General features: G+C 33.8%; 2 protein-coding genes and 1 long non-coding RNA gene across 3 annotated transcripts; 2 read left to right on the top strand and 1 right to left on the bottom strand.

Moving 5' to 3' along the window:
- Positions 1–1,035: 1,035 nt before the first annotated feature.
- Positions 1,036–3,337, top strand: LOC105774313 (double-stranded RNA-binding protein 1). The gene is made up of 3 exons (XM_012596763.2): positions 1,036–1,297; positions 1,681–1,943; positions 2,126–3,337. The coding sequence occupies exons 1-3, from the start codon at positions 1,273–1,275 to the stop codon at positions 3,035–3,037; spliced, it is 1,200 nt and encodes a 399-aa protein (XP_012452217.1). The 5' UTR covers positions 1,036–1,272; the 3' UTR covers positions 3,038–3,337.
- Positions 3,338–10,164: 6,827 nt separating this feature from the next.
- LOC128041847 (uncharacterized) lies at positions 10,165–12,893 on the bottom strand. The gene is made up of 3 exons (XR_008196757.1): positions 12,814–12,893; positions 11,480–11,545; positions 10,165–10,379 (listed from the first exon to the last, which is right to left on the bottom strand). It is a non-coding gene; the product is annotated as an uncharacterized LOC128041847 (long non-coding RNA).
- Positions 12,894–19,785: 6,892 nt separating this feature from the next.
- Positions 19,786–21,369, top strand: LOC105774650 (uncharacterized acetyltransferase At3g50280). The gene has a single exon (XM_012597217.2). It carries the CDS (start codon positions 19,856–19,858, stop codon positions 21,170–21,172), a length of 1,317 nt encoding a protein of 438 aa, XP_012452671.1. The 5' UTR covers positions 19,786–19,855; the 3' UTR covers positions 21,173–21,369.
- The last annotated feature ends 261 nt before the right edge of the window (positions 21,370–21,630 follow it).

The raw sequence follows: 21,630 nt of genomic DNA, 5'->3' as shown, positions 1-21,630 counted from the left end.
CTAGGAGTCTCGTACCCATTCAAAACAACTAACAGAGCACGATGCATAGTCCTAACAAAACCGAGTCCACTCATTTATATTGGAAAAATGAAGACATCTTCACACAACGCAAGAAAAAGTACAAGTACCACATTGGACAAATTAAAGCTATTGATTTCACATTGAAAATTTTGTTAAAGTATAGGGGGTTTGCCATTATCCCCAAACAAAAATTGTTGCATTTGAGGTTGTGCCTGAGAGCAAACATGATTGGGAATATATAGGTGAGAATAAAGTATCGGAGACCCAGAAGGTGGAAGGCCACGTCAACAACTCCACAAACCAATTCCTAGTTCGATGGCACGACGATGGAGGATGTGGAGATCGAAAAGTCCAGAGTAAAGATTATTGGTGTCAGTGGTTGTAAGGGAAGGTATGGCTAGTGCTTGACAAATTTGGCAAGGATTAAAAAATAAAGTCAGATGTATAATAAATAAAATAGTATTTATAAAATAAAACTAAAAAAAGGATAGTTTGAATATGATTTAAGTCTTGTTTGTGTGTTTTTTAAGAACATTTTTTATTTATAAAATTTGTATTAATAAATAAATTTTATGTCAAAAATAGAGAAAATATGTATTCATTTTTTATAAATTTTATTTATTTTATTGAAAAATTTAAATATTTTTTCAAAGTTTTTTAATTTTAAAGAATCAAACTAAATTGACAAAATGTGTAAAGTTGAGGGTTAAATTTGTTGTATTTTTAAAATTAGGACTGAAATGATAGAATCTATAACTATTGAAGAATTGAATTTATTACTATACAAATAAAAAATGTCGTGTTAATATGTCAACATCCTGGCTAAAATATTAAATTTTGATATAGTTAGTGATTAAAATAGAAAATTTTAAACTTGGATGACTAAAAAAAAAGCTGATAGTTGAGTGACTATTTATAAAATTTACCCAAAAGAAATGAAAAAAAAAACCTGAAAGTTTTTATTTTGGCTACAAAAATGAAAAAAATCTGAAAATTTTCATTGACAGTAGGATTCAACCCCTAAGATCACATCGTACGGTAATGATCATTCGCATTCATTAACTCCCGTGTACGCGAATTTTGGGGGAACTCTTTTAAAGAGAATCAGAAACCCTTTTTCGTTCACTTCATTGCTACTAGAAAGTTTTCACAGTCTCTTCCTATCAAAATCAAACCCAAAATATATGATTTTTCTTCTTATTTCCTTCAAAGTTTCAGTTAGTCAGATTCTTTCAACTATCAAATTAAGTCATGCCCACCAACGAAAACTTCTCAGGTATTAAAAAATTATTTCTTTGCTGGAATTTCTTTTTCTTTTTTTAACTTTTTTTCTGGTTTTAATCTCTCTTCCAATTGAATAAATTGATACATTTATATCTAATTTGAGTATCATTTACTGTATATCATGTATGTAGAATTTATTCAATTAGTTGATAAATTGTAAAAAAAAATTATCGTGAAAAGCATTTTTTGTGGGGGATTCATTGCTATGATGAATTATGTTGTGTTTAAGTGTTTTGAATTTAAGTAGAATGTTCATAGCTCTCTGTTGATTATTTTAAGGGAATGATCCTTATTATGTTTATAGAGCTCTTAATTTTCAATTTAAGTGGGATTGCAACTTACTTTTGCTTCCATTTATGCTTATATTATTTTCAGGTGTTTCGAATTGCTATGTTTTCAAGAGCCAATTGCAGGAGTATGCACAAAAGGTGGGTCTTCCAACACCTGTATACGAGACTTTCAAGGAAGGACCGTCCCATAAACCTTCTTTCCGATCAACTGTAACTGTAAACAATGTTAAATACGATTCGATACCCGGGTTTTTTAATCGCAAGGCTGCAGAGCAATCGGCAGCTGAAGTGGCTCTCTTGGAGTTGTTCAAAGCCGGTGAAGCTAATGAAAGCATCTCTCAACCTGTTGTAAGTTTCTTCATTTCGTCGTAATGTGGTTTCGGGTATGAGATCCATTTAGTGGTGGCATTTTCAATTATGAACTGCACTTCATACTTGAAATTCGTAGCTTGCAATGATAAGTAATATAATTCTGTTGTAAGTTTTTTGGAGTAGTAGATTAATGAGTTTCGATGTGATGTCTGCTTCAGCACGAGACAGGCTTGTGCAAAAATCTACTACAGGAGTATGCGCAGAAGATGAATTATGCTATTCCGGTTTATCAGATTCAGAAGGATGAAGCAACGGGTCGATTGCCTCACTACTCATGTACAGTTGAGATAGGAGGCATTCGGTATATTGGAGCTTCAGCGAAAACGAAAAAAGAAGCAGAGATCAAAGCTGCTAGAGTTGCTCTACTGGCTATTCAGTTGAGTACATCTCAATTAACTGATAGGGCACTTGGCAACTCTCAGTTAACGGTTATTCCTTGTAGAAAGAGGGCAATTGAGACAGCTAGCAATCCTGATGAGACGACTGTGAAGGCTCCTAAGCCAAAGAAATCACGATTCAAGAAGAAAATGTTGAAAACAAAATTCTTGGGGAAAAAAGCTGATCGTTCTCAAGACAATCCTACAAGCAATTCGGCTATTGGTTCGGATGATTCGCATAAACCCGAATCAATCCAAACTGATTCTTTTACTGCGTTGGGTTCAGAAACATTAGGTACCGAGGCGACGAATAATCTCAAAGATGCAAAGATAACAAGTGACTCGAGTGAGCGAGAGATGCCTTCTGCAGATGTGGCATTGGCTCCCGAGGTTGCTGATAATTCTAAAAATGAGCAGTTAATGGCTGCAAATCCTCTTCATAGCAACCATGAGGTTCCAGATGTTGAAAATTCCTCCATGGTCTGTGACGATCAAACTGATTCAGTTAAATTGACTAACGGGGACGATGTTGCTTCAAAGATTACTGATCCGACTTCAAGTCAAATGGAGGCTTCAAAAATCATGCCTGGTTTAAACCAAGTAGTAGAAAAAGTCCATGCAAATGCAGGCCAAGCACAGGTCCTGGAGAAAATAGACATTGGTTCCGTCCCTGGGATTCAGTTTCGCAATTAGGGACAACAAGGAATGGAAGGAGGACTCTTAGATTAGTAAGTATGCCATCTTTTGTTGCTTCTGTGTTATTATTTATTTTTATGATGGTGTTGAAAATTTGGAAAATTCTAGCAGGGTCTATACATATATAAATATAAATGATTCTATATATATGAATGATGTTATTGTGGGTTCAAATGTGGGGCATTTGAACAATTTTGAAGAATGCAGAGCAGCTTGAATTTTGTTGTACCCAAATGTAGAGTTGCAAATGACCAATGAAACACATTTAATGGTGTTGACTACTAGTATTTGTGGATACAGACTGGTACCATCGGTATTGATTGATATTAAAATCAAACCGGCAGAATTTTGTTACCAATTTGAAGCAATTCAAGGATTAATCTAACAGCATGTTTGGTTTATGTGATGTTTAATTATCTTATCATAATTGGAATCTAAGATATATTGAGAGATGTTTACTTCAAGTAATCTGAGATTTTGTGAGATTCCAGCTTAATATAAAAATATAGTCATTTTATTATCAACTTTTCCTTAGGTAATATTATATTTTGGGTAATTTTCATTCTATGATAATTAAAAAAAAATTTGGTCAGTTTTACCCTTGAATAAAATAAAACATATTTATTTAAAAGATAATTATTCGATATGGTGGAGATGATAAGTATACTTAATTAATATATAAAAATAGAAATAAAATTCATGGTATTTTCTTAACTTCACTTTTCTTTCTTTTTTTTTTTAATACAAATTACTTTTAACTATCTATAATTCCTTCCAACTCTTCAATAGGATGATAAAAGCACTTCAGCACGCCTTAATCTGTATCCTCTTGTATAGACAATAATATCGATACCAATCGAGCTAGAACTCAATCAGCTTTCTTAACTTCACTTTTAGAATTAAAAAATTTCATCATATATTTTATCGTATTAAATAATAATCTTTATTAAAAAGGAAAAGAATGTGATTTTTATTTTTATTTGATATATATATATATATATATATTATATTTTCCATAATTAAGATAAAATTTAAAATATCTGTGTTTAATTTTTCATGGTAATTATAGTGATAGTTGCATTCAATTTTTGGTATGGGTTGATCAATGCCCAAAAGTTGTTTTTTCCAGTCATCCTGTTTTATTCTTAAACAATGTGCTTGGGTTATTTTTCTGTGACTAATAGTTTTGTAGCTTAAAATTTCTCTAATTATTCCAATTTATACAATCTTAAAATAATGTACCAACACTTGGTTTTTATACCTTGAATTTATATCACATATAAAGTTTATTTGATCCTTCAAAAGAAAAACTAAATTTCAAGTGTGTATGATTAATTTGTATATTAATGATTTCTAAAATTGTTTCAAGTTCTTTCTTTATTCATGCTGAAAAACAAAATGCAAATTTTATAGTAGTAAAATGCACTTTTAGTTAATTTTATATTTTATCAAATAAATAACAAAAAAAATACATTTCAATTAGATGAACCAAATAAAGTAATGTAACATACCCGATAATGTACTAAAAAATTTTACATTTTAGTGATCCTATAATTAGAAGTGATATTACATTCTGTGAACCAAACGCCCTTTTAACATATTAGTGAAATGAGATTATTTAAAAGTTCATTTACTATTGTTATACATAATAAGCACCCCGTACTTGGATACCCCACACTATGAAAAGCAACGTCATAATTCAATCAAGGATAGATGCAACCTCAAATCGAATTTTATTAATTCTCTCAACTTTCCAAGCACACCAATCTCTCATGAAGATACATCAATGTCATACCTTAACCTATGTCTAAATTTGATTCTACTAATAAGACAATCATTTTACGACAAATAAACTTTAAACCACCCTCTATAAACACCTCTCTTTTCAAAGATCAAGGGAAGAGACACGATACAAGATCAACCATTGGCCATCGTTATGCTAAAACATCATCCTAGGCCTCTAGTCTCAGTGGCTTTTTGCACTATACATGGTGTAAGCCACCATCACAATTTACCCCAACACTTTGCGTTACTTAATTGTTATAATAGTTAGTGTTGTTAGTGGGAATTTGAGGAAGAAGCTATAGCTTGACTGGCTAGGAACATTTCAAAAGTGCAAGAAAAAAAGTTCAAATACAAAAAGGGTTTCCAAAACTAGTGTTCTAACCAGTATGGAGATAACCAACACTGTTAGGGGGAGTATTCTAATCAGGAGCAATATTATTAGCAACAAGTAATCGCATAATATCAGGGTTATGTTGCTTACAACCAATATGGTCAACCATTTGGCCTAAAAAAGTATTACCAACAACCTAGGTGGAGCAACCACCTAGATATTGTTAAAAATATCCGAATCAACTTGATCCTGCTAGAAGTAACCAAAATTGCAACCCTGAAGGACAGAAAACTTAGTAAATTAAATTGAGATTTTGGTAATCTTGGAGGGGCTTAACTATAATTGTACCATAATATAAAAATGGAGTTAAAAGACAGTTTGCCCAAGTTAGTGGAAGCTAAACTTGAGTCGATTACTAAGTGGAGAAATTTGATATTATGAAATAAATTTTAAAGAATAATTAAGAGATAATGGCTAGATGTCGTCGAGAGTAATAAGATTAAGTTGATGTGCCAAGTGTCATTATTATTTAATGACAACAAACCCACTCGAATGCTAAGCATTAACCGGCTGTAGGGGGCTAAATTTTTTGTCTCCATTTGACAAAATTAGAAAAGGTTTGGAGAGAAGAAAATAGAGAGAAAGACGTGGGTAAAGGCAGAGGAGAAAATGTAATGGGAAACTAGCTATGTTCAATTGTTGTTAGATAGTGAAAGAAAGCTTAACTCTCATGTGCCGGAGAACTCAAGTCAAGCTAAGGGTAAGTTTGGATAGACAGTGGGGTGTAGTACGGTGTATTTAGTTTATTTTTTTATCTTACGCTACAATATTGTTATAGTATCTAATCTCACCGTCACCGTTATTTTTATACTAACTGCAGATAAACACAATGCCCATCCAAATACACCCTAAAATACTAATGTAATGAGCTAAAAAGATAATCGGAACCTCGAAAAATAAAGTACACAAGACAGTTACAGTTTGTACTAACCTAATTCATTTTCTTTATAAGACTTAATTAAATAGTTTAGATTAGAGAATTTATTATTGATATTTGATTGATACGATGATTTGTGAATAATATATGTTTAATGGATGAAATAGTTGGTTCATTTGATTTAGGATAAGTGTTATCTGTATCCTTTAACTTAAATGAAATTTTGATTAATGTTAGATATTTAATAATGTGTTAAGTCGTGCTTGAGTTTAAATATATATAATAAAATAAATAATAATATAAAATAATAAATAATAAAATTTACCTTGTGTTAAAAATATGTGTTAAAGAATTATTAATGATGGTTTAATGATATTTATATAATGCACTGTTTGGTTTGATGGCATTGAGAATGGTATGTCATTGATTGTGGTTTCATGATGAATTATTGATGTGAAATGATTTACTATGATTTGATGAATTTAAAATGGTTAATGTGTGTTAAAGTGATTCCATATTAATTAGTTGGGAATAATGAATGATATATTTTTTGATAATGTTAATTTGTGAAAATGCTTTATTAAACGAAAGTTTTTAAATATAGTTGATATGTCATAAGATTTGTTTGCATTGAAAAAATTTTTAGTGTTCGGCACACATTATTTGATAGTTCTCTAGAGCTATAGGGGTCGGGAGTTATTCTAGCACTTTGGTACAATTAGCATTTGGCGCATTTTATTTGACTCTTGTATTCTATGTTGGATTGAGAGGAGAGTTCTTTAATTCCCAATTGAGTTGAGGACACATTATCTCGGATTCTCTGTTGGGTCAAGACATATTAGTAGCTTTAATTCCCTGTTTGGTCACAAGCATAATTTGATGTATTAATTTGTATATACATTTTTGAGTTTGTAATTGATTATTAGGGCTATTGTGATAGCCCGAAATAGGGCCTAATCGGAACAGTGGTTTCGTAACCACAAATTCGAAGTGAAATAATTTAATTTTATAATTTTTTATTAATTACCGATTGATTGAAATATTGTGTGAAAATATGGATAGGAAATTTTAATGATTTAGTGCCAAATTGAATTTTTAGGACTAAATTGAGAAAAAAAAATGCAAAGTGTGTCTAGTTAGTGATTAAGTGACTTAACTGAATTATTGCATGAAATTGGAAGCGTTTATGTGGCAAATAGACCATAAATTAGTGTTATGGACACATAAGGGTAATTCTAGAAAAATATCTAAGTAAATGGGTCAAGGGCATTTTTGTCAAAATTGAATAAAAGACAAAATAAGATGAAAATAAGTGTTCATCTTCTTCAAAATTGGAGCTTGCTGCCAAAAATTACATGTTACCATAGCTAGGGTTCTTGATTTTTCTAAGCTCAATTGTAAGTGATTTCTTGCCCCGTTTTTAATTATTTTCGTATTTTTATGCTTATTGAAGCTTGAATGTCATGTTTCTACCATTTATTTTAAATGGAATTAAAGTTTAAAAATTTACCCATTCATGATATAGTTGTAATTTGATGAGTGATGTTAGATAATGAATGTTTGAAGTGTTAATTACGAGTTTTACTAGATAAATTTCGATAAAAATGTTGAAAAATGACTAAATTGTGAAAGATAGTAAAGTGTGCATAAAGTTGTGATTTTGTGAAATTGAGAGCTGTTATGAGCATGAAATATGATTTAGTGAGGTTTGGAATTTAAGAATTTAGTGAATATTATTTTTACGAGCTTTGGGGCAAAAGTGTCATTTTTGAAAAGTTGTGGGAAAAATGTAAATTTGCCAAAATATTGTGTATGAATTGTATTTGAATGGAATGTTGAAAAAATATATTAAATTGTGTTAATATAGATCAAGAAAGAAGAAATAGTGGAAGTGATCGGGGAAAAGAGAAGGTTATCGACTAATTTACGAAAATAGTCGTTTTGCATCCAAGGTAAGTTACGTGTAAATAATAGTTATATTTTTATAAATTGTGAATTATATTTGATATGTGAATTAATATTGAATGTGCAAGGAAAATTATTCATGAATTATTCAAGTGATAAAGTGTTTAAAATAAAGTGTTAAGTGTAAATTCCCGGTTGAACTTAGGAATAGAAGTGGATACAAGTGACATGTCACTAGAGGCCAGTGTTACAGTGTTACAGTGTTACAGTGAGTCCCGGCTGCTGGGTGATCTAGCATGTGTTGCGGATACCTGACAGCTTGTGTGAGCAGGCCCGTGGACATTTCCAGTGTTATTGATCAGCGATAGCTTCGGCTACATTTCAGTGGTAGCTACGGCTACATTTCAGTGGTAGCTACGGCTACATATCAGTGGTAGCTTCGGCTACATATCAGTGTGGCACTTATGTTCTAATTCTCTACGTATCCATGTATATCCGAGTGTTCAACGAGATTAATAATGAGTTAAAGTGAACATGAAATGAAGTGTGTATACAGGTACATTTGAAAGAATGAGCATATGTGATAAAGGTTAAGTGTGTAAATGTATGTGCAAGTGAATTGGTAAGATTGTGCATGTGTAAGTGATTGAAATTGTTAAGAAATGTATTGATAAGTTATATGTTAATTATTAAATGAGCACTTATTGTTTACATGTAACTTACTAAGCTATTAGTAGCTTACACCTTTCTTCCTTTCCTTTGTTTTATAGTGTTTTGAGCTTGCTCGAATTGGGGATCGTCGGAGCCTCATATCACACTATCAACAGACATTTCGGTATTATATGATTTCAAAACGTTTAAAGTTATGGCATGTATAGAGACTTATTCATTTTGAGTATGTTCATATGATATGGCCAAAGATTAGCTATTGAAATGGTTAGTAAAGAATATGTTTTGGTGTTATGTATGCTTAAATGGTAATGAAAACAAAGAAACTATAAAAAGTAAAAAAAAAATTTGCAAAGAAGCAGTTTTTGGGACAGCAGCAGTGATGTGAATTTCAAAAATCACCAAAAATAGCAGAAACAGAATTAGAGAGTGAATGATATATAGATTAAAGCTTATTAAGTCTATTTTTACATGAAAGAAACGGTGTAGGCAAAGGAATTTTATATTTTGAGATATTTGAATTTTAGTGAAACAGGGTCAGAATAATTTTTGAAGTCCTCTGTTCTGAATTTAGAAATTCATTAAAAATTATACAGAAAGAATTATGATTCATAATTTATATTTATAGATTCCTTAGTGCGTCTATTTTCTATAGAAACAAGTAGAAACACCATATGAAATCTGTACATTGAGATAATTTATTTTTAGTGAGTGGTGGTCAGAACCGTCGGACAGTGAAACAGGGGAGTCTTCAATGAATAAACCGTACTAATTGGCTAAACCAAAAATTCTAAAAATTTTATGGTAAGAAGAAATATGAGTCTAGTTTCAGGAAAAATTTACGTATTTAAATTTCGAGTTTCACAACTCGATTTATAATTAAATTAGTGACAGTCGCGCAGGTGGACGGTTTTGTTGTGAATAGTGAAATTAATTCTAAAAGCAAATTTTTATACTCCAAACTAGTAAGTTAAGTTAGATAACGCCTCATGCTCGAATCCGGCAACGGTCTTGGGTAAGGGGTGTTACAGCTATAGTATAAATATGATATGTAACTAAATCTATGATAATGAAGCTTGGTTTATATGATATTTGAAAATGAGATACAAATTTCTTGAGGGTGCATCTATATTTGATAAGTGAGAAATGTATCTATACCTCTGCACAAAATCAATCCCAAAATGGCAGTTTGAAACTCCAAAAATTCAATTTGATGATGGTATCGGTACCTTGCTTTTGAAATTGATACCAAGAGTGATATCGATACCAAAATTACAATCTGTTTTGAAAATTTTAAGTTTCAAAGCCTAGGTCAGGCAAATTTTGTTAAAAATCAGTTGAAAACTTTGTTAAATCCCTTGCAAAGTTTTTGTTTCTTTACAACACTTAAAACTATTTCAAGTTACCTTAAGGCAATTCAAAAACCACTCCACTTCAACCAAATTATTGCATTATCAAACCACAATTGCAAGCATATATATGACTATCAATAATTCATTTCATATCGAACTAAAATATTTCAATTTAAAATACCAAAATAAATAAAGTTTTAAGAGTTAGCATTTTAGTCCCTGACACTTGGGAACACATTTGGTCTACCTATGTACATGTCATTTTAACTCAAAATATAGTACCTACTCTTGTAGCTCTTGGAGATGTGATGAAATGAGAGATCTCCTAGCTCGACTTTAGCGCTTCAAGTCTAACTGTACCTATGCGTTGAAATAAACGCGTTAAGTAGGTGAAGGCTTAGTAAGCACTACAAATTAATAAATAGGTAAATGAATCATAACATAATGTTTAAACTTATCCAATTAATACATATTTACACACATGCAAATGTCTACAACTATACCTTACTTCAACAAAATTTAACTTCCCTTTGACAGTTACTAAACTTACCACAACACTTTGATGATTCACTTTTGTTCACATTTCATATCCTTAGCCCATAGTAGACTTTTATAGAACATACCGGATATATAAAACAAATACAGAGGTGCATTATTATGCACTAATGAACAAAGAGCACTAAGGTGCTATACAAAGAGCATGAATGTGCTAATAATCTGAGAGTGCCCTAAGGTCTCTTAATAGCATGCTATTAATATCTTAGTAGCTCTAAATTATGTCTATTTGGGCATTAGAACCAAATTTAGTACAAATTTTTAATAATAAATATATGTCTTGAAAAATATTTCACATTTTCCCTATTTCACAATTTAGTCCTAATAAATAAATCACATGTATAATACCTTTTTCACACATATATTTCTTTCACAACATCATTACTTAGTATTCAAACAGTTATATCATTTCATATTCTTCACCTATACTTTTCTTTACATATTTCATAATTTCACAATTTAATCATTTGTTTAATATATATATATATATATATATATATACATTTCTATCATAAATGATTTCTATACTAAAATTATAAACATTTAAAGAAAATAAATTTAAATCCTTGTAGTACTTACAACAAAAGTGTAACACCCCTTACCCGTGTTCCTTGCAGGAACAGAGTATGAGGTATTACTAGAACTCAAACACTTATAAAAAAAAATTTATAAAATCTCGGCAGCATTTCTGCTTATTTTTACATAAAACCCCCTGCAAATTTTCAAAGACAATTTCAAACAACTTCAATATTTCCAACCAATTACAGTTATATGTTCAGACATAATTTATCCATTAATAAACACCAACATATTAAACCGAACAATACTGAATATATACATATTTATACCCCATTACATAAAGTCATCTATACATGCATGTTTCCAAAGTATTAATTGCAAAATACCCAAAAAGTTGATGATAGTGTGGATGATTATCTGACGTCGTCCAAGTTTCGAGCTGATTGATGTCACTATAATCAAGGGAAAATAAAAACGAGTAAGCATATAGCTTAGTAAGTAAACATATGACCAACAAATAAATTCCTCACATGATTACATAGTAACATAATTTTAATCACACATAAATTTCATTGTTTGTTCAATTTCCAGCAAGCTGTTTTTCTGCGTCATGGTCACTAATTTATTTTTATCTGGAGCTACAGGGATCCAAATTAAGTTCCGTAAATTTTACCCAAAACTAGATTCATATACCTTTCCACCATAAAATTTTCATAATTTTTTGTTTGGCCAATTAGTACAGTTTATTCTCTAAAGATTCCCCTGTTTCACTGCTCAACAGTTCTGACCTCTCCTTACTAAAATTTACTTAACTCCCTGTACAGAATTCAAAATTTTCTTGTTTATTTTATTAAAATAAACTCATTAAGGAATCCAAAATATAAATTTCATGCCATAATTATTTTTTACAATTTTTGTGATTTTCTAAAGTTGGAACAGGGATTTCGAAATCAATCCAACACTGTCTCAATAAAATTCAAATATTCCCAAATATACAACTCTTTTTCTTGCTATAGTTATTTCATATGAAAATAGACTCATCCAGCTTCAATTTCATATATTATTCAACCTCTAATTCATTTTCCACCATTTATGGTGATTTTTCAAAGTTGCCCAACTGTTATTATTCAAAACAGTTTTATATTTAAATTGTTCTTTTGTATTTTTTATATTTCCTCCCATCTTACATATGGGTTGATTAAGTATCAAACCCAATATTCCTCCCATAAACTTGTCCACCATATATAAATATTCACCTTTCCAATTTCCTCGTTGAACACTCGGAATGTTATCCGTTATCGGTGGATTCAGCACTTAGCAACCACCAATGAGTCGGGGAATCAGCACTTAGCAACCCCTTTCACATTTAAGATACGGTGGGATCAGCACTTAGCAACCACCAATGATTTGGGGAATCAACACTTAGCAACCCCTCGGGGGAATCAACACTTAGCAACCCCTTTCACATTTAAGATATGGTGGAATCAGCACTTAGCAACCACCAATGAATCGGGGAATCAGCACTTAGCAACCCCTTTCACATTTAATGTAATCCGGCCTATTCCGAGTGTTCAACCGGAAATCGTGTTTTTCAACACTTTACCACTTTTCCCAACTTAACCACATTTTTAGAATCTTTGCCAAATATTTATTTTATGTTCAAATAAATCTCAACATATACCAAATAATATAAAAAATATGCATTATTTCACATGTTTACTTGTCTCGGTGCAAAATATCGTAATTTTGCAATTTACTCCACTATCTTCTCTTTTCCCCGTTTGAGGTAGTCTTCTCGTCTTTCTTAATCTATAATAGCACATTTAACTCATTTAATGTTCAAATTTAATAAAATAGTCCTCCACCCAAATTTTTGAAAAATTACAATTTGCCCCCAAACTTTTGAATATTTACACTTTTGTCTGTAAGCTCGGAAATTAAATTTCATCTCTTATTCTTATGTTTTACAACATGCTGAACACTTTTCCCTTCTATGGCAACATCAAATTCTCACTCTAACACATACTTTTGAACATTAACTATTTTTACCGATTATGTCAATTTACCCGTTTTCGTTTAAAATCGCTTAGCAAAAGTTGTTTAACATAATTTCTAGCTTCACATTCCACCATAAAACATCAAAATAAACACTTTTCACCTATGGGTATTTTTCCAAATATAAACCCTAGGTTAAATTATTGCTAGAATAAGCTAAATTAAGCTATCTGGACTCCAAAAACGTAAAAAACATTAAAAACGGGACTTGGAATCACTTACTATTGAGCTGGGAAGCTTAAAAAACCCTAACTATGGTTTCTCCCTTGCTGATTTCGTTCACCATGGAGAAGATGAGCACATTTTGCCATCTTTTTCCCTTTTTAATTCTTTTTATTACTAAATGACTAAAATGCCCCCATTTAAAAAAATCTATTTCACTCATTTCTTATGTCTATTTTTGTCCATCAATTAACTAATGGTCTAATTACCATATAAGGACCACCAATTTATAATTTCATAACAATTAGACACTTCTAACATCTAGAACTCAACTTTTGCACTTTTTACAATTTAGTCTTTTTGACTAAATTGAGTGCCCAAACGTCGAAATTTTCGAACGAAATCTTTACGAAATTTTTCCGTGAAATTTTAGATCATAAAAATATAATAATAATATTTTCCCTTGTCAGATTTGCGGTCCTGAAACCACTGTTCCGACTAGGCCCGGAATCGGGCTGTTACAAAAAGGGTTAAGATGATGTATTTCTTTCTTCCTTCATTCCTTAGCCTTCTTCTTTCCTTTTCATTCAATTTTATCCTCTCCCTTCTTTTCTTTTTCTTCAATTTCATACAAAACATATAATATTTATAAGTTAAAACTAAAATCAAATAACTCTTCTATGTTAGATTATGAAAATAAACATATATGGCATGATAATTTCATCATCTCTTACCTTAACCCCTTGAAAACCCCAAACCCTAACTCTTGTTTTTTCTCTCCTTTTAACACATCTATGGGGGTTCTCTCATGAGATTAAGATGCTCACTAGCCTTATTTATAGTGTTTACAAAAGAAATCCTAAAGAAAAAGGATGGTTTTGAGCTTGGTTTGTGCAACAACGGAGAAAGGATACAAAGGAAATAAAAACAAAAGATAGGGTAAAGATAGATATGAAAGTGATATGGGCTTGGTAATAAGATGATAAATTTTCGTGTTTTCTCCTACTTTCTACACCATTCCATAAAAATATCTCATGATTTTTTATTAAAAATGTCAAATTGCTAATAAGTCCTTAAGACATCCATCTTTACACTTTAGTCTTAATCATTATGTCTAAAAATATCTACTTGACTAATTATCATCTTATCATTTTCATCTTTTATAATTCCTTGGATGACACTTTAGTCTAATCATTATGTCCAAAATATCTACTTGACTAATTACCATCTTATCGTTTTCATCTTTTATAATTCCTTGGATGACTCATAACTATTTTTGAGTAAAATTTCTTCTTAATCCTCCCTTTCTTTCCACTACTACTATGTATCTCCTAACTTTTTATATTTTTCCTACTTTGGCCACAACAATTTCTCTACTCTTTCAATTTAGTCAATACATCTATTTAAAATTTTCCTATCTAAGGAGTATTTGCTAATCTCATATCGGGTTTAAATACTTCCTAATTTAATACTCAAAATTCCTATTGTTCTATTTCAAGAATTCTCCTATAATTCCTAACTCGATCCATTATTGTACCTAAATCCAAGTTAAAACGCAGATGTTACAATTATTCATTGGTATGAAACTTGGTTAAGATATGTTATAATTTTATTTTAGTATGCTTGTTTACTTAATACTTTTATGTGTTTGAATTTGAATTATGTTGCTCAGTATGCAAATTGCAAATATGTTTGTTTCCATGCGTAGGTATTAAGTAGACTTTTGACTAACTTGTGAGGTTCATAGCATTTAGTACTCAAGCTCAACTCATTACGGTGTATGTAATGCTCTTTTGAAATTAAGATTATAAATGGCATGTACCTAGCCTTAAGAAGTTTTATAAGTCCTTAATGATTTTGGTTAATTGGTATTCGTTGGTCATGTGTATAAATTAATGATCGTATTTTGGATTTATAATAACTCAAGCGATGAACTTTAAAGCTTGATTTGTTTTGATATATGCATGTCGTTGAATATTATTCATAAACTATGTGCCACACTTCTTGATTCTCTTTTGACGTCACATTTCTATTTATTAAGGTGTCTCGGCAACGAATAGATATCCTGCATTCGATTATATCGATTCCCCAACTTCCCTTATCTTTGAATTATGCATCTGAATCTTCCTGTCATTCCTAGTTCCTTAATTATATTACTCAACAACTTAAACTGAAAGATATAAACTGATTTAAGCCCCCAATTCAAACATCGACGATTCTTGCAACACATTCAGATACCTCAAGCATATTCAAGGTGAACTTGCTAGAGGGGATCAATGAACCGTAAGGATCAAACCCATTTTTTGGTTTCCAAGTTGGTTCTAGTGTCACGGGGCTAGACCTTTCGTCTCGCAAACCTTGTGGCCTTAGGCGATCCGTTTGCTCCAAACTCGCCTAAGTCAGCCTTTACGCCCAAAAGTGAGGATTTCTTAGAACTCCTCCAAGGCACCAATTTGTATAGCGGAAGCGATTGTGCCAAAAGAAGCTACAAAAGAACAACAGAAAGCCAAAGAAAGAATGCACACAAAGTGTTTGAGTAAATGCTCAAGAAATCTATTACTCTTAAGAATTCAAGTTACAATGGATGATTTACAAATGAGGGGGAGGCTCTCTATTTATAGTTGAGCTCCCCCAAAACCGACAGTCAAGATACATTTACATCGACGGACGAGATTCACTATATCCCTTGATTTTAGGGATTTACAAGATTTGCCATATCAAATCTAATCTAATCTTTACAAGATATGATTTACTCCATCTTCTAAGATTAGTTACCATATTAGCCTAAGTTGCCATCTCTTCGCTATCGGGCCAACCAGGCTCTAATCTGACAGGCTTCTCCAATATCCCTTTGAATCGGGCCAGTTCTCGTGGGCCAAATGATCCCCATCTGTGCAATAGACCTCTATTGGATGCATTTGGTGCGATGGTCACGGGCTTTGCACTTTGGCCCGTGACATTCTCCCCCACCCAATCTCGCAACGTCCTCGTTGCGACTTCCGAATGGCACTGACTTGATTCGTCTCGGTCTCGTCTCGACGCCTTAGCCTCTCCCTTCCTTCGGGACTTTTGCTTCGGCTTACGTTGCTTATTCACTCGAATCGTCCTACTCGTCGCATTTACTCTGGTCAACTGTCCCACATGCATCACTTCTTTTTCCTTGAAGTCCGATGCACCACCCACCTCTCTCATAGGTGGAAGCCTTGTCGATGACTCGGCCAACTCTGACGCTTCACTCAGCTTGAGCCTCATTGGTCCCAACTTTACTGTTTTCATTGCAACTTTCTCCACTAAGTTCGATGACAAACTCACCTCTTCCTTGAGTGGAAGCCCCTCCGACGACTCACCAAGCTCAGACGTTGCCTTTCTTTCGACTCCGGCTTGCTTTGGACAGTTCCGCAACTCATGCGGACCACGGCACAAGAAGCACTTAACTTGCTTCTTTTTGCTCCTCTTTGCCCTCTTGGCTTCGGCTTTTCCTTTGCCCGAACCAAGCTTCTTGGGCTCCCTGTCTACTCCATCGTTCCCTTCGATGACAGACTTCCTCGGACACTTCCGCAACCTATGCGGACCCTGACACAAGAAGCACTCTACTGGCTTCTTCTCGCTTTCAGCCTCGTTGGCTTCGACACCCCTTGCGATCGAACCAAATACCAAGGCCTTACCCACCGGCTTCTCCTTAAGCGCGAATTTTCTCGGACATTTCTTCAACATGTGTGGACCGTCACAGAGAAAGCATTTTAGCTTGTCCCTTTTTCTCTTGGGTTTCTTCTTCCCAACTCGTGGTTTCCCATTACCACCATTGTCACTGTTGCCCTGGCCATCAACTCTATCTTCCTTGTGATCCATTTCACATACGCACCTTCCATCGGACTTGGAAGACCCAAGCTTGTCTTTCCCTAGACCAAGCTTCACCACGGACTTAACTACTGTCATGGCTTCCGACAGCTTTTGGACACCTCTTTGTTCCACCTCCTGTCTGACCCACGGCTTCAATCCATTCTGAAAAGTAAGCAACGCTTCTCTTTCGGTCACCTCTAAAACTTGGAGCATGAGTTCCTTGAACTCTTGAACATACTCCCCTACTGTGCCTTGTTGCGATATACATTGCAACTTTGCCCGAGCTTTCTCCTCGACAAACTCTGGGTAAAACTGTCCCTTCAACTCGCATTGGAACTCTTGCCACGTCCCAATCTCCCCTTGCCTTTTATCTGTGGTCCTACGTCGCCACCATAAAAGCGTAATGTCAGTAAGAAACATTGAAACAGTATTTACCTTAACCGCATCATCCACGATGCCTTTGGCACGGAAGTAGTGCTCCATCCTCCACAAGAAATTGTCCACATCGCATGCAGATCTTGTCCCCACAAACTCTTTCGGCTTTGGGACATCCTCGTTATTGAGTGTTGCATTTGTCACTCCTTTCCCCACGGCTGCTTGACACAAGGCCAGCTCTCCCTCGAGCTCCTCTATTCTTGTGCTCAAAGCCCTCGTCGTGGCCATTGTTTCCTCCTTCAAAGCCATCATCATGGCCTCGAGAGCATCGTTCCTCTCCGTCAGCTTCTTCCTTTGGGAATCTAGCAACTCTCGCACGTTATCCCTTTGGGAAGTGAGACACTCGGTAAAAAAGTCCCTGGATTGCTCCTTCAAGTCATCAATGCTTTCCCCAAGCGCATTGCCCGACTCTTTTGCGTCCTTCATGGACTCCTCAAGTTTACCCACGCGTTCCTCAACAGCCGACAACATCTCTCTCAAAAGCTTTCTCGCCCACAATTGTTCAAATGCTTCTCTCGACATCCCAACGGTGCCTTCGAACCAACTCGAATAAGACTTGGCTCAAAACTTGGCTCGGATACCACTTGGTTCAAAACTTAGCTCGGATACCACTTGTCACGGGGCTAGACCTTTCGTCTCACAAACCGTGCGGCCTTAGGTGTTCCGTTCGCTCCAAACTCGCCTAAGTCAGCCTTTACGCCCAAAAGTGAGGATTCCTTAGAACTCCTCCAAGGCACCAATTTGTATAGCGGAAACGATTGTGCCAAAATAAGCTACAAAAGAACAACAGAAAGCCAAAGAAAGAATGCATACAAAGTGTTTGAGTAAATGCTCAAGAATTCTATTACTCTTAAGAATTCAAGTTACAATGGATGATTTACAAATGAGGGGGAGGCTCTCTATTTATAGTTGAGCTCCCCCAAAACCGATGTTCAAGATACATTTACATCGACAGACGAGATTCACTATATCCCTTGATTTTAGGGATTTACAAGATTTGCCATATCAAATCTAATCTAATCTTTACAAGATATGATTTACTCTATCTTCTAAGATTAGTTACCATATTAGCCTAAGTTGCCATCTCTTCGCTATCGGGCCAACCAGGCTTTAATCTGACAGGCTTCTCCAATATCTCTTTGAATCAAGCCAGTTCTCGTGGGCCAAATGATCCCTATCTGAGCAATAGACCTCCATTGGATGCATTTGGTGCGATGGTCACGGGCTTTGCACTTTGGCCCGTGACACTAGATCATTAGAACTTATTTTGATAGGAATTAGGTGGTTTTGAGGGCAAAGAAATAAAAATGAGTCGTGAAAGTAGAAAATTTAAAAATTATTGCAATTGAGAAAATAAATAAAAAAGTACTAGCCTAAAATTCAATGCTAGCGAAAAAATTGTACATAAATTCTACACGTTTATCATATAGGTCTAATCCATTACTTTCATTGGCAAGAAAATATCCTTTCTCTTAAACCATAATCACTAATAATAGTGAAACATTTAATATCTTAGTGGCCCATTGTATACCCCACCGCATTAAATCCGTACGGTAATGGTAGGTTACATTGTTGGCAACCTTTTCTTTAATAAATTCGTTTAGGTAAATTCTATCATTAGTCGCTAAATTATGGTTAAGTTTTTATTTTGGTTATTTAATTAAAAAAGTTACAATTTAGTTATTGAATTATTCAAAAGTTTTTATTTAAGTTAATAAACTATTTAAAAAATTTTATTTAAGTCACTGAGCTGTTACGTTTTTATTTTTTAAAAAGTTCTGTCAGTGAATTCCAGACGGTAATTAAACGATCGGTACAGTGGATTAGTATTCATCAATAAGTAGAAGAACATACTTTAAATCCAAGTCAATTTGACGATCAATGTCGAAGATTGAAGAAACAGGTTATTTAAATTTTGGTTCGCGGATTCTTAACGTTTAAAGTTGTTTCTTAAAAAAAAACTAACCTTAAAAAATATTAAGAAAAAAAATTTTCGATTAATGCAAGCAGTACGAACAAAAAAATCATATAATATCGATTTTAAAATTTGAGCATCTTAATAAATTTTTTTAATTAAATGACTAAAACGACAACTTTTTCATAGTTTAGCAATTAATGGTATAGTTTACCCATTAGTTTATTGTCAACTAGGTATACATACGGAGTATTTATGTTTGTGTGTATATATATATATGCATAAGTAATGGCCATAGCTTCTCGATAAATTAAAAAGGCTACTTTTATTAGCCAATCTCGTAAGAATCCAAGATATGACAGGGGTTGAATATATCTCGAGTGATATGATTCACAAGGCCGAGTTGAGCCAACTGAGGGTTGAGTTAACTCCATGGGATCTTCAGTTTCTTGTAGTCGGTCCAGTCCAAAAGGGTCTCCTTTTTGCCAAACCACAACATGAAAACTCCTTTATCAACCACTTAAAAGACTCTCTTTCCGACACTCTACTCTACTTTCCACCCCTTTCGGGCCGCCTAGCCACTACCGAACATGACGACGAAAAGGTTTCGTTTTTCATCGATTGTAATAATACTGGGGCCTTGTTTATCCATGCTAAAGCAAATGGAGTGACCATTTCCGACATTATTGAACCTGTTTATGTTCCTTCGATTGTTCATTCGTTTTTCCCACTCAACGGTGTTAAAAACATAGAGGGCGTTTCTAACCCATTGCTCGGAGTGCAAGTGACTGAGCTTGTGGATGGCATTTTCATCGGTATCACGGCGAACCATTCTGTGCTCGACGGTACATCCTTTTGGCACTTCTTTAACTCATGGTCCGCCATTTCAAGAGGTTTAATCCACTTACCGAAGCTCCCTGTTTTTCAACGTCGGTTTTTTAATAGCATCAATTTCCCCATTCAGATTTCTAAATCTCACGTCCAGAATTTCCCTGACGATTTTGTTGTGCCACTTTTTAAAGAAAGGGTTTTCCATTTCTCAAAACAAAGCATTGTAACCCTCAAAGCAAGAGCCAATGCAGAGGTCGGCACCGGCACCACCAACCAAATGGCACAAATCTCATCACTTCAAGCACTCTTGTCCCATCTATGGCAATCTATTATGCGCAACAAAAATTTAGAGCCAAATGAAGACACCCATTACTGCTTTATCATTGGCGGCAGACAAAGATTACATGATTTGCCACAAGAGTATTTTGGGAATGTGGTAAAGAACCAAAAAGTGACAATGAAAGTTAAACAACTGCTAGAACAAGGAGTTGGCAGCGTAGCATTGGAAATGAACAAGGTGATTGCTGCCAATACAGGTGAAGATTTCAACAAGTTCATTGAGACATGGATTGCAAGCCCTGAGCTGTTGAAGATTTCGACCATATCAAGTCGGACTTTGGCCACTAGCAGTTCACCTCGGTTCGACATGTATGGTAATGATTTTGGATGGGGAAAGCCAATAGCTGTAAGATCTGGGTCGGCAAATAAATTTGATGGAAAAATAACTTTGTTTTGTGGAGCTGAAGAAGGTAGTATTGATGTTGAAGCATGTCTTTCCCCCGAGACATTGAATGCTTTGGGAAATGACGAAGAGTTCATGGATGCTATTCTTAACAACTAATGTCAGACTTATTTAATGCTTTCCACGTTCTAAAATGGGTGGATATCCCTATTTTTCCTTTATGGCACCTAATCTATTATTGTTATGCAAAACAAGGCTTCTTTTCTTTTTGGGTAAACTACATCCATGGTCACTTTTGTTTACTTTGGGTTACGTTTTAGTCACTTATATTTGAAATGTTACGTTTTAGTCATTTACGTTATCATGTTGTAACATTTTAGTCACTGAGCCGTTAATCGTCGTTAATGGTGTAACGGTAAGCTGACATGGCACGTTAAATCATCATTTCAAACAAAATTTTAGGTTAAATTATACAATTGATCCCCATATTTTTTTCGTTTTAAGTAGTTTAATTTTTTTTCTTTTATGTTCTTTAAAATTTCTTTTTTTTTCCATTCTCTTTTGTTTCTCCCTCTATTTTCATATCTTTCTTATTTCTTTTAACATATTAGGAAGTC

This window comes from Gossypium raimondii, chromosome 6 (genome assembly GCF_025698545.1).
Source record: "Gossypium raimondii isolate GPD5lz chromosome 6, ASM2569854v1, whole genome shotgun sequence".
Lineage (NCBI taxonomy): Eukaryota > Viridiplantae > Streptophyta > Magnoliopsida > Malvales > Malvaceae > Gossypium > Gossypium raimondii.
Note: the sequence above shows the minus strand (reverse complement) of the source record. Positions and strands in the feature narration are given on the sequence as shown.

Bases quoted from the DNA above. Each gene is read 5' to 3' on its own strand.
- LOC105774313 (XM_012596763.2), top strand. From the start codon at position 1,273: ATGCCCACCAACGAAAACTTCTCAG. The intron at 1,298-1,680 runs GTATTAAAAAAT...TATTATTTTCAG, and splicing joins CACCAACGAAAACTTCTCAG to GTGTTTCGAATTGCTATGTT. The intron at 1,944-2,125 runs GTAAGTTTCTTC...TGTCTGCTTCAG, and splicing joins AAAGCATCTCTCAACCTGTT to CACGAGACAGGCTTGTGCAA.
- LOC105774650 (XM_012597217.2), top strand. From the start codon at position 19,856: ATGACAGGGGTTGAATATATCTCGAGTGATATGATTCACAAGGCCGAG.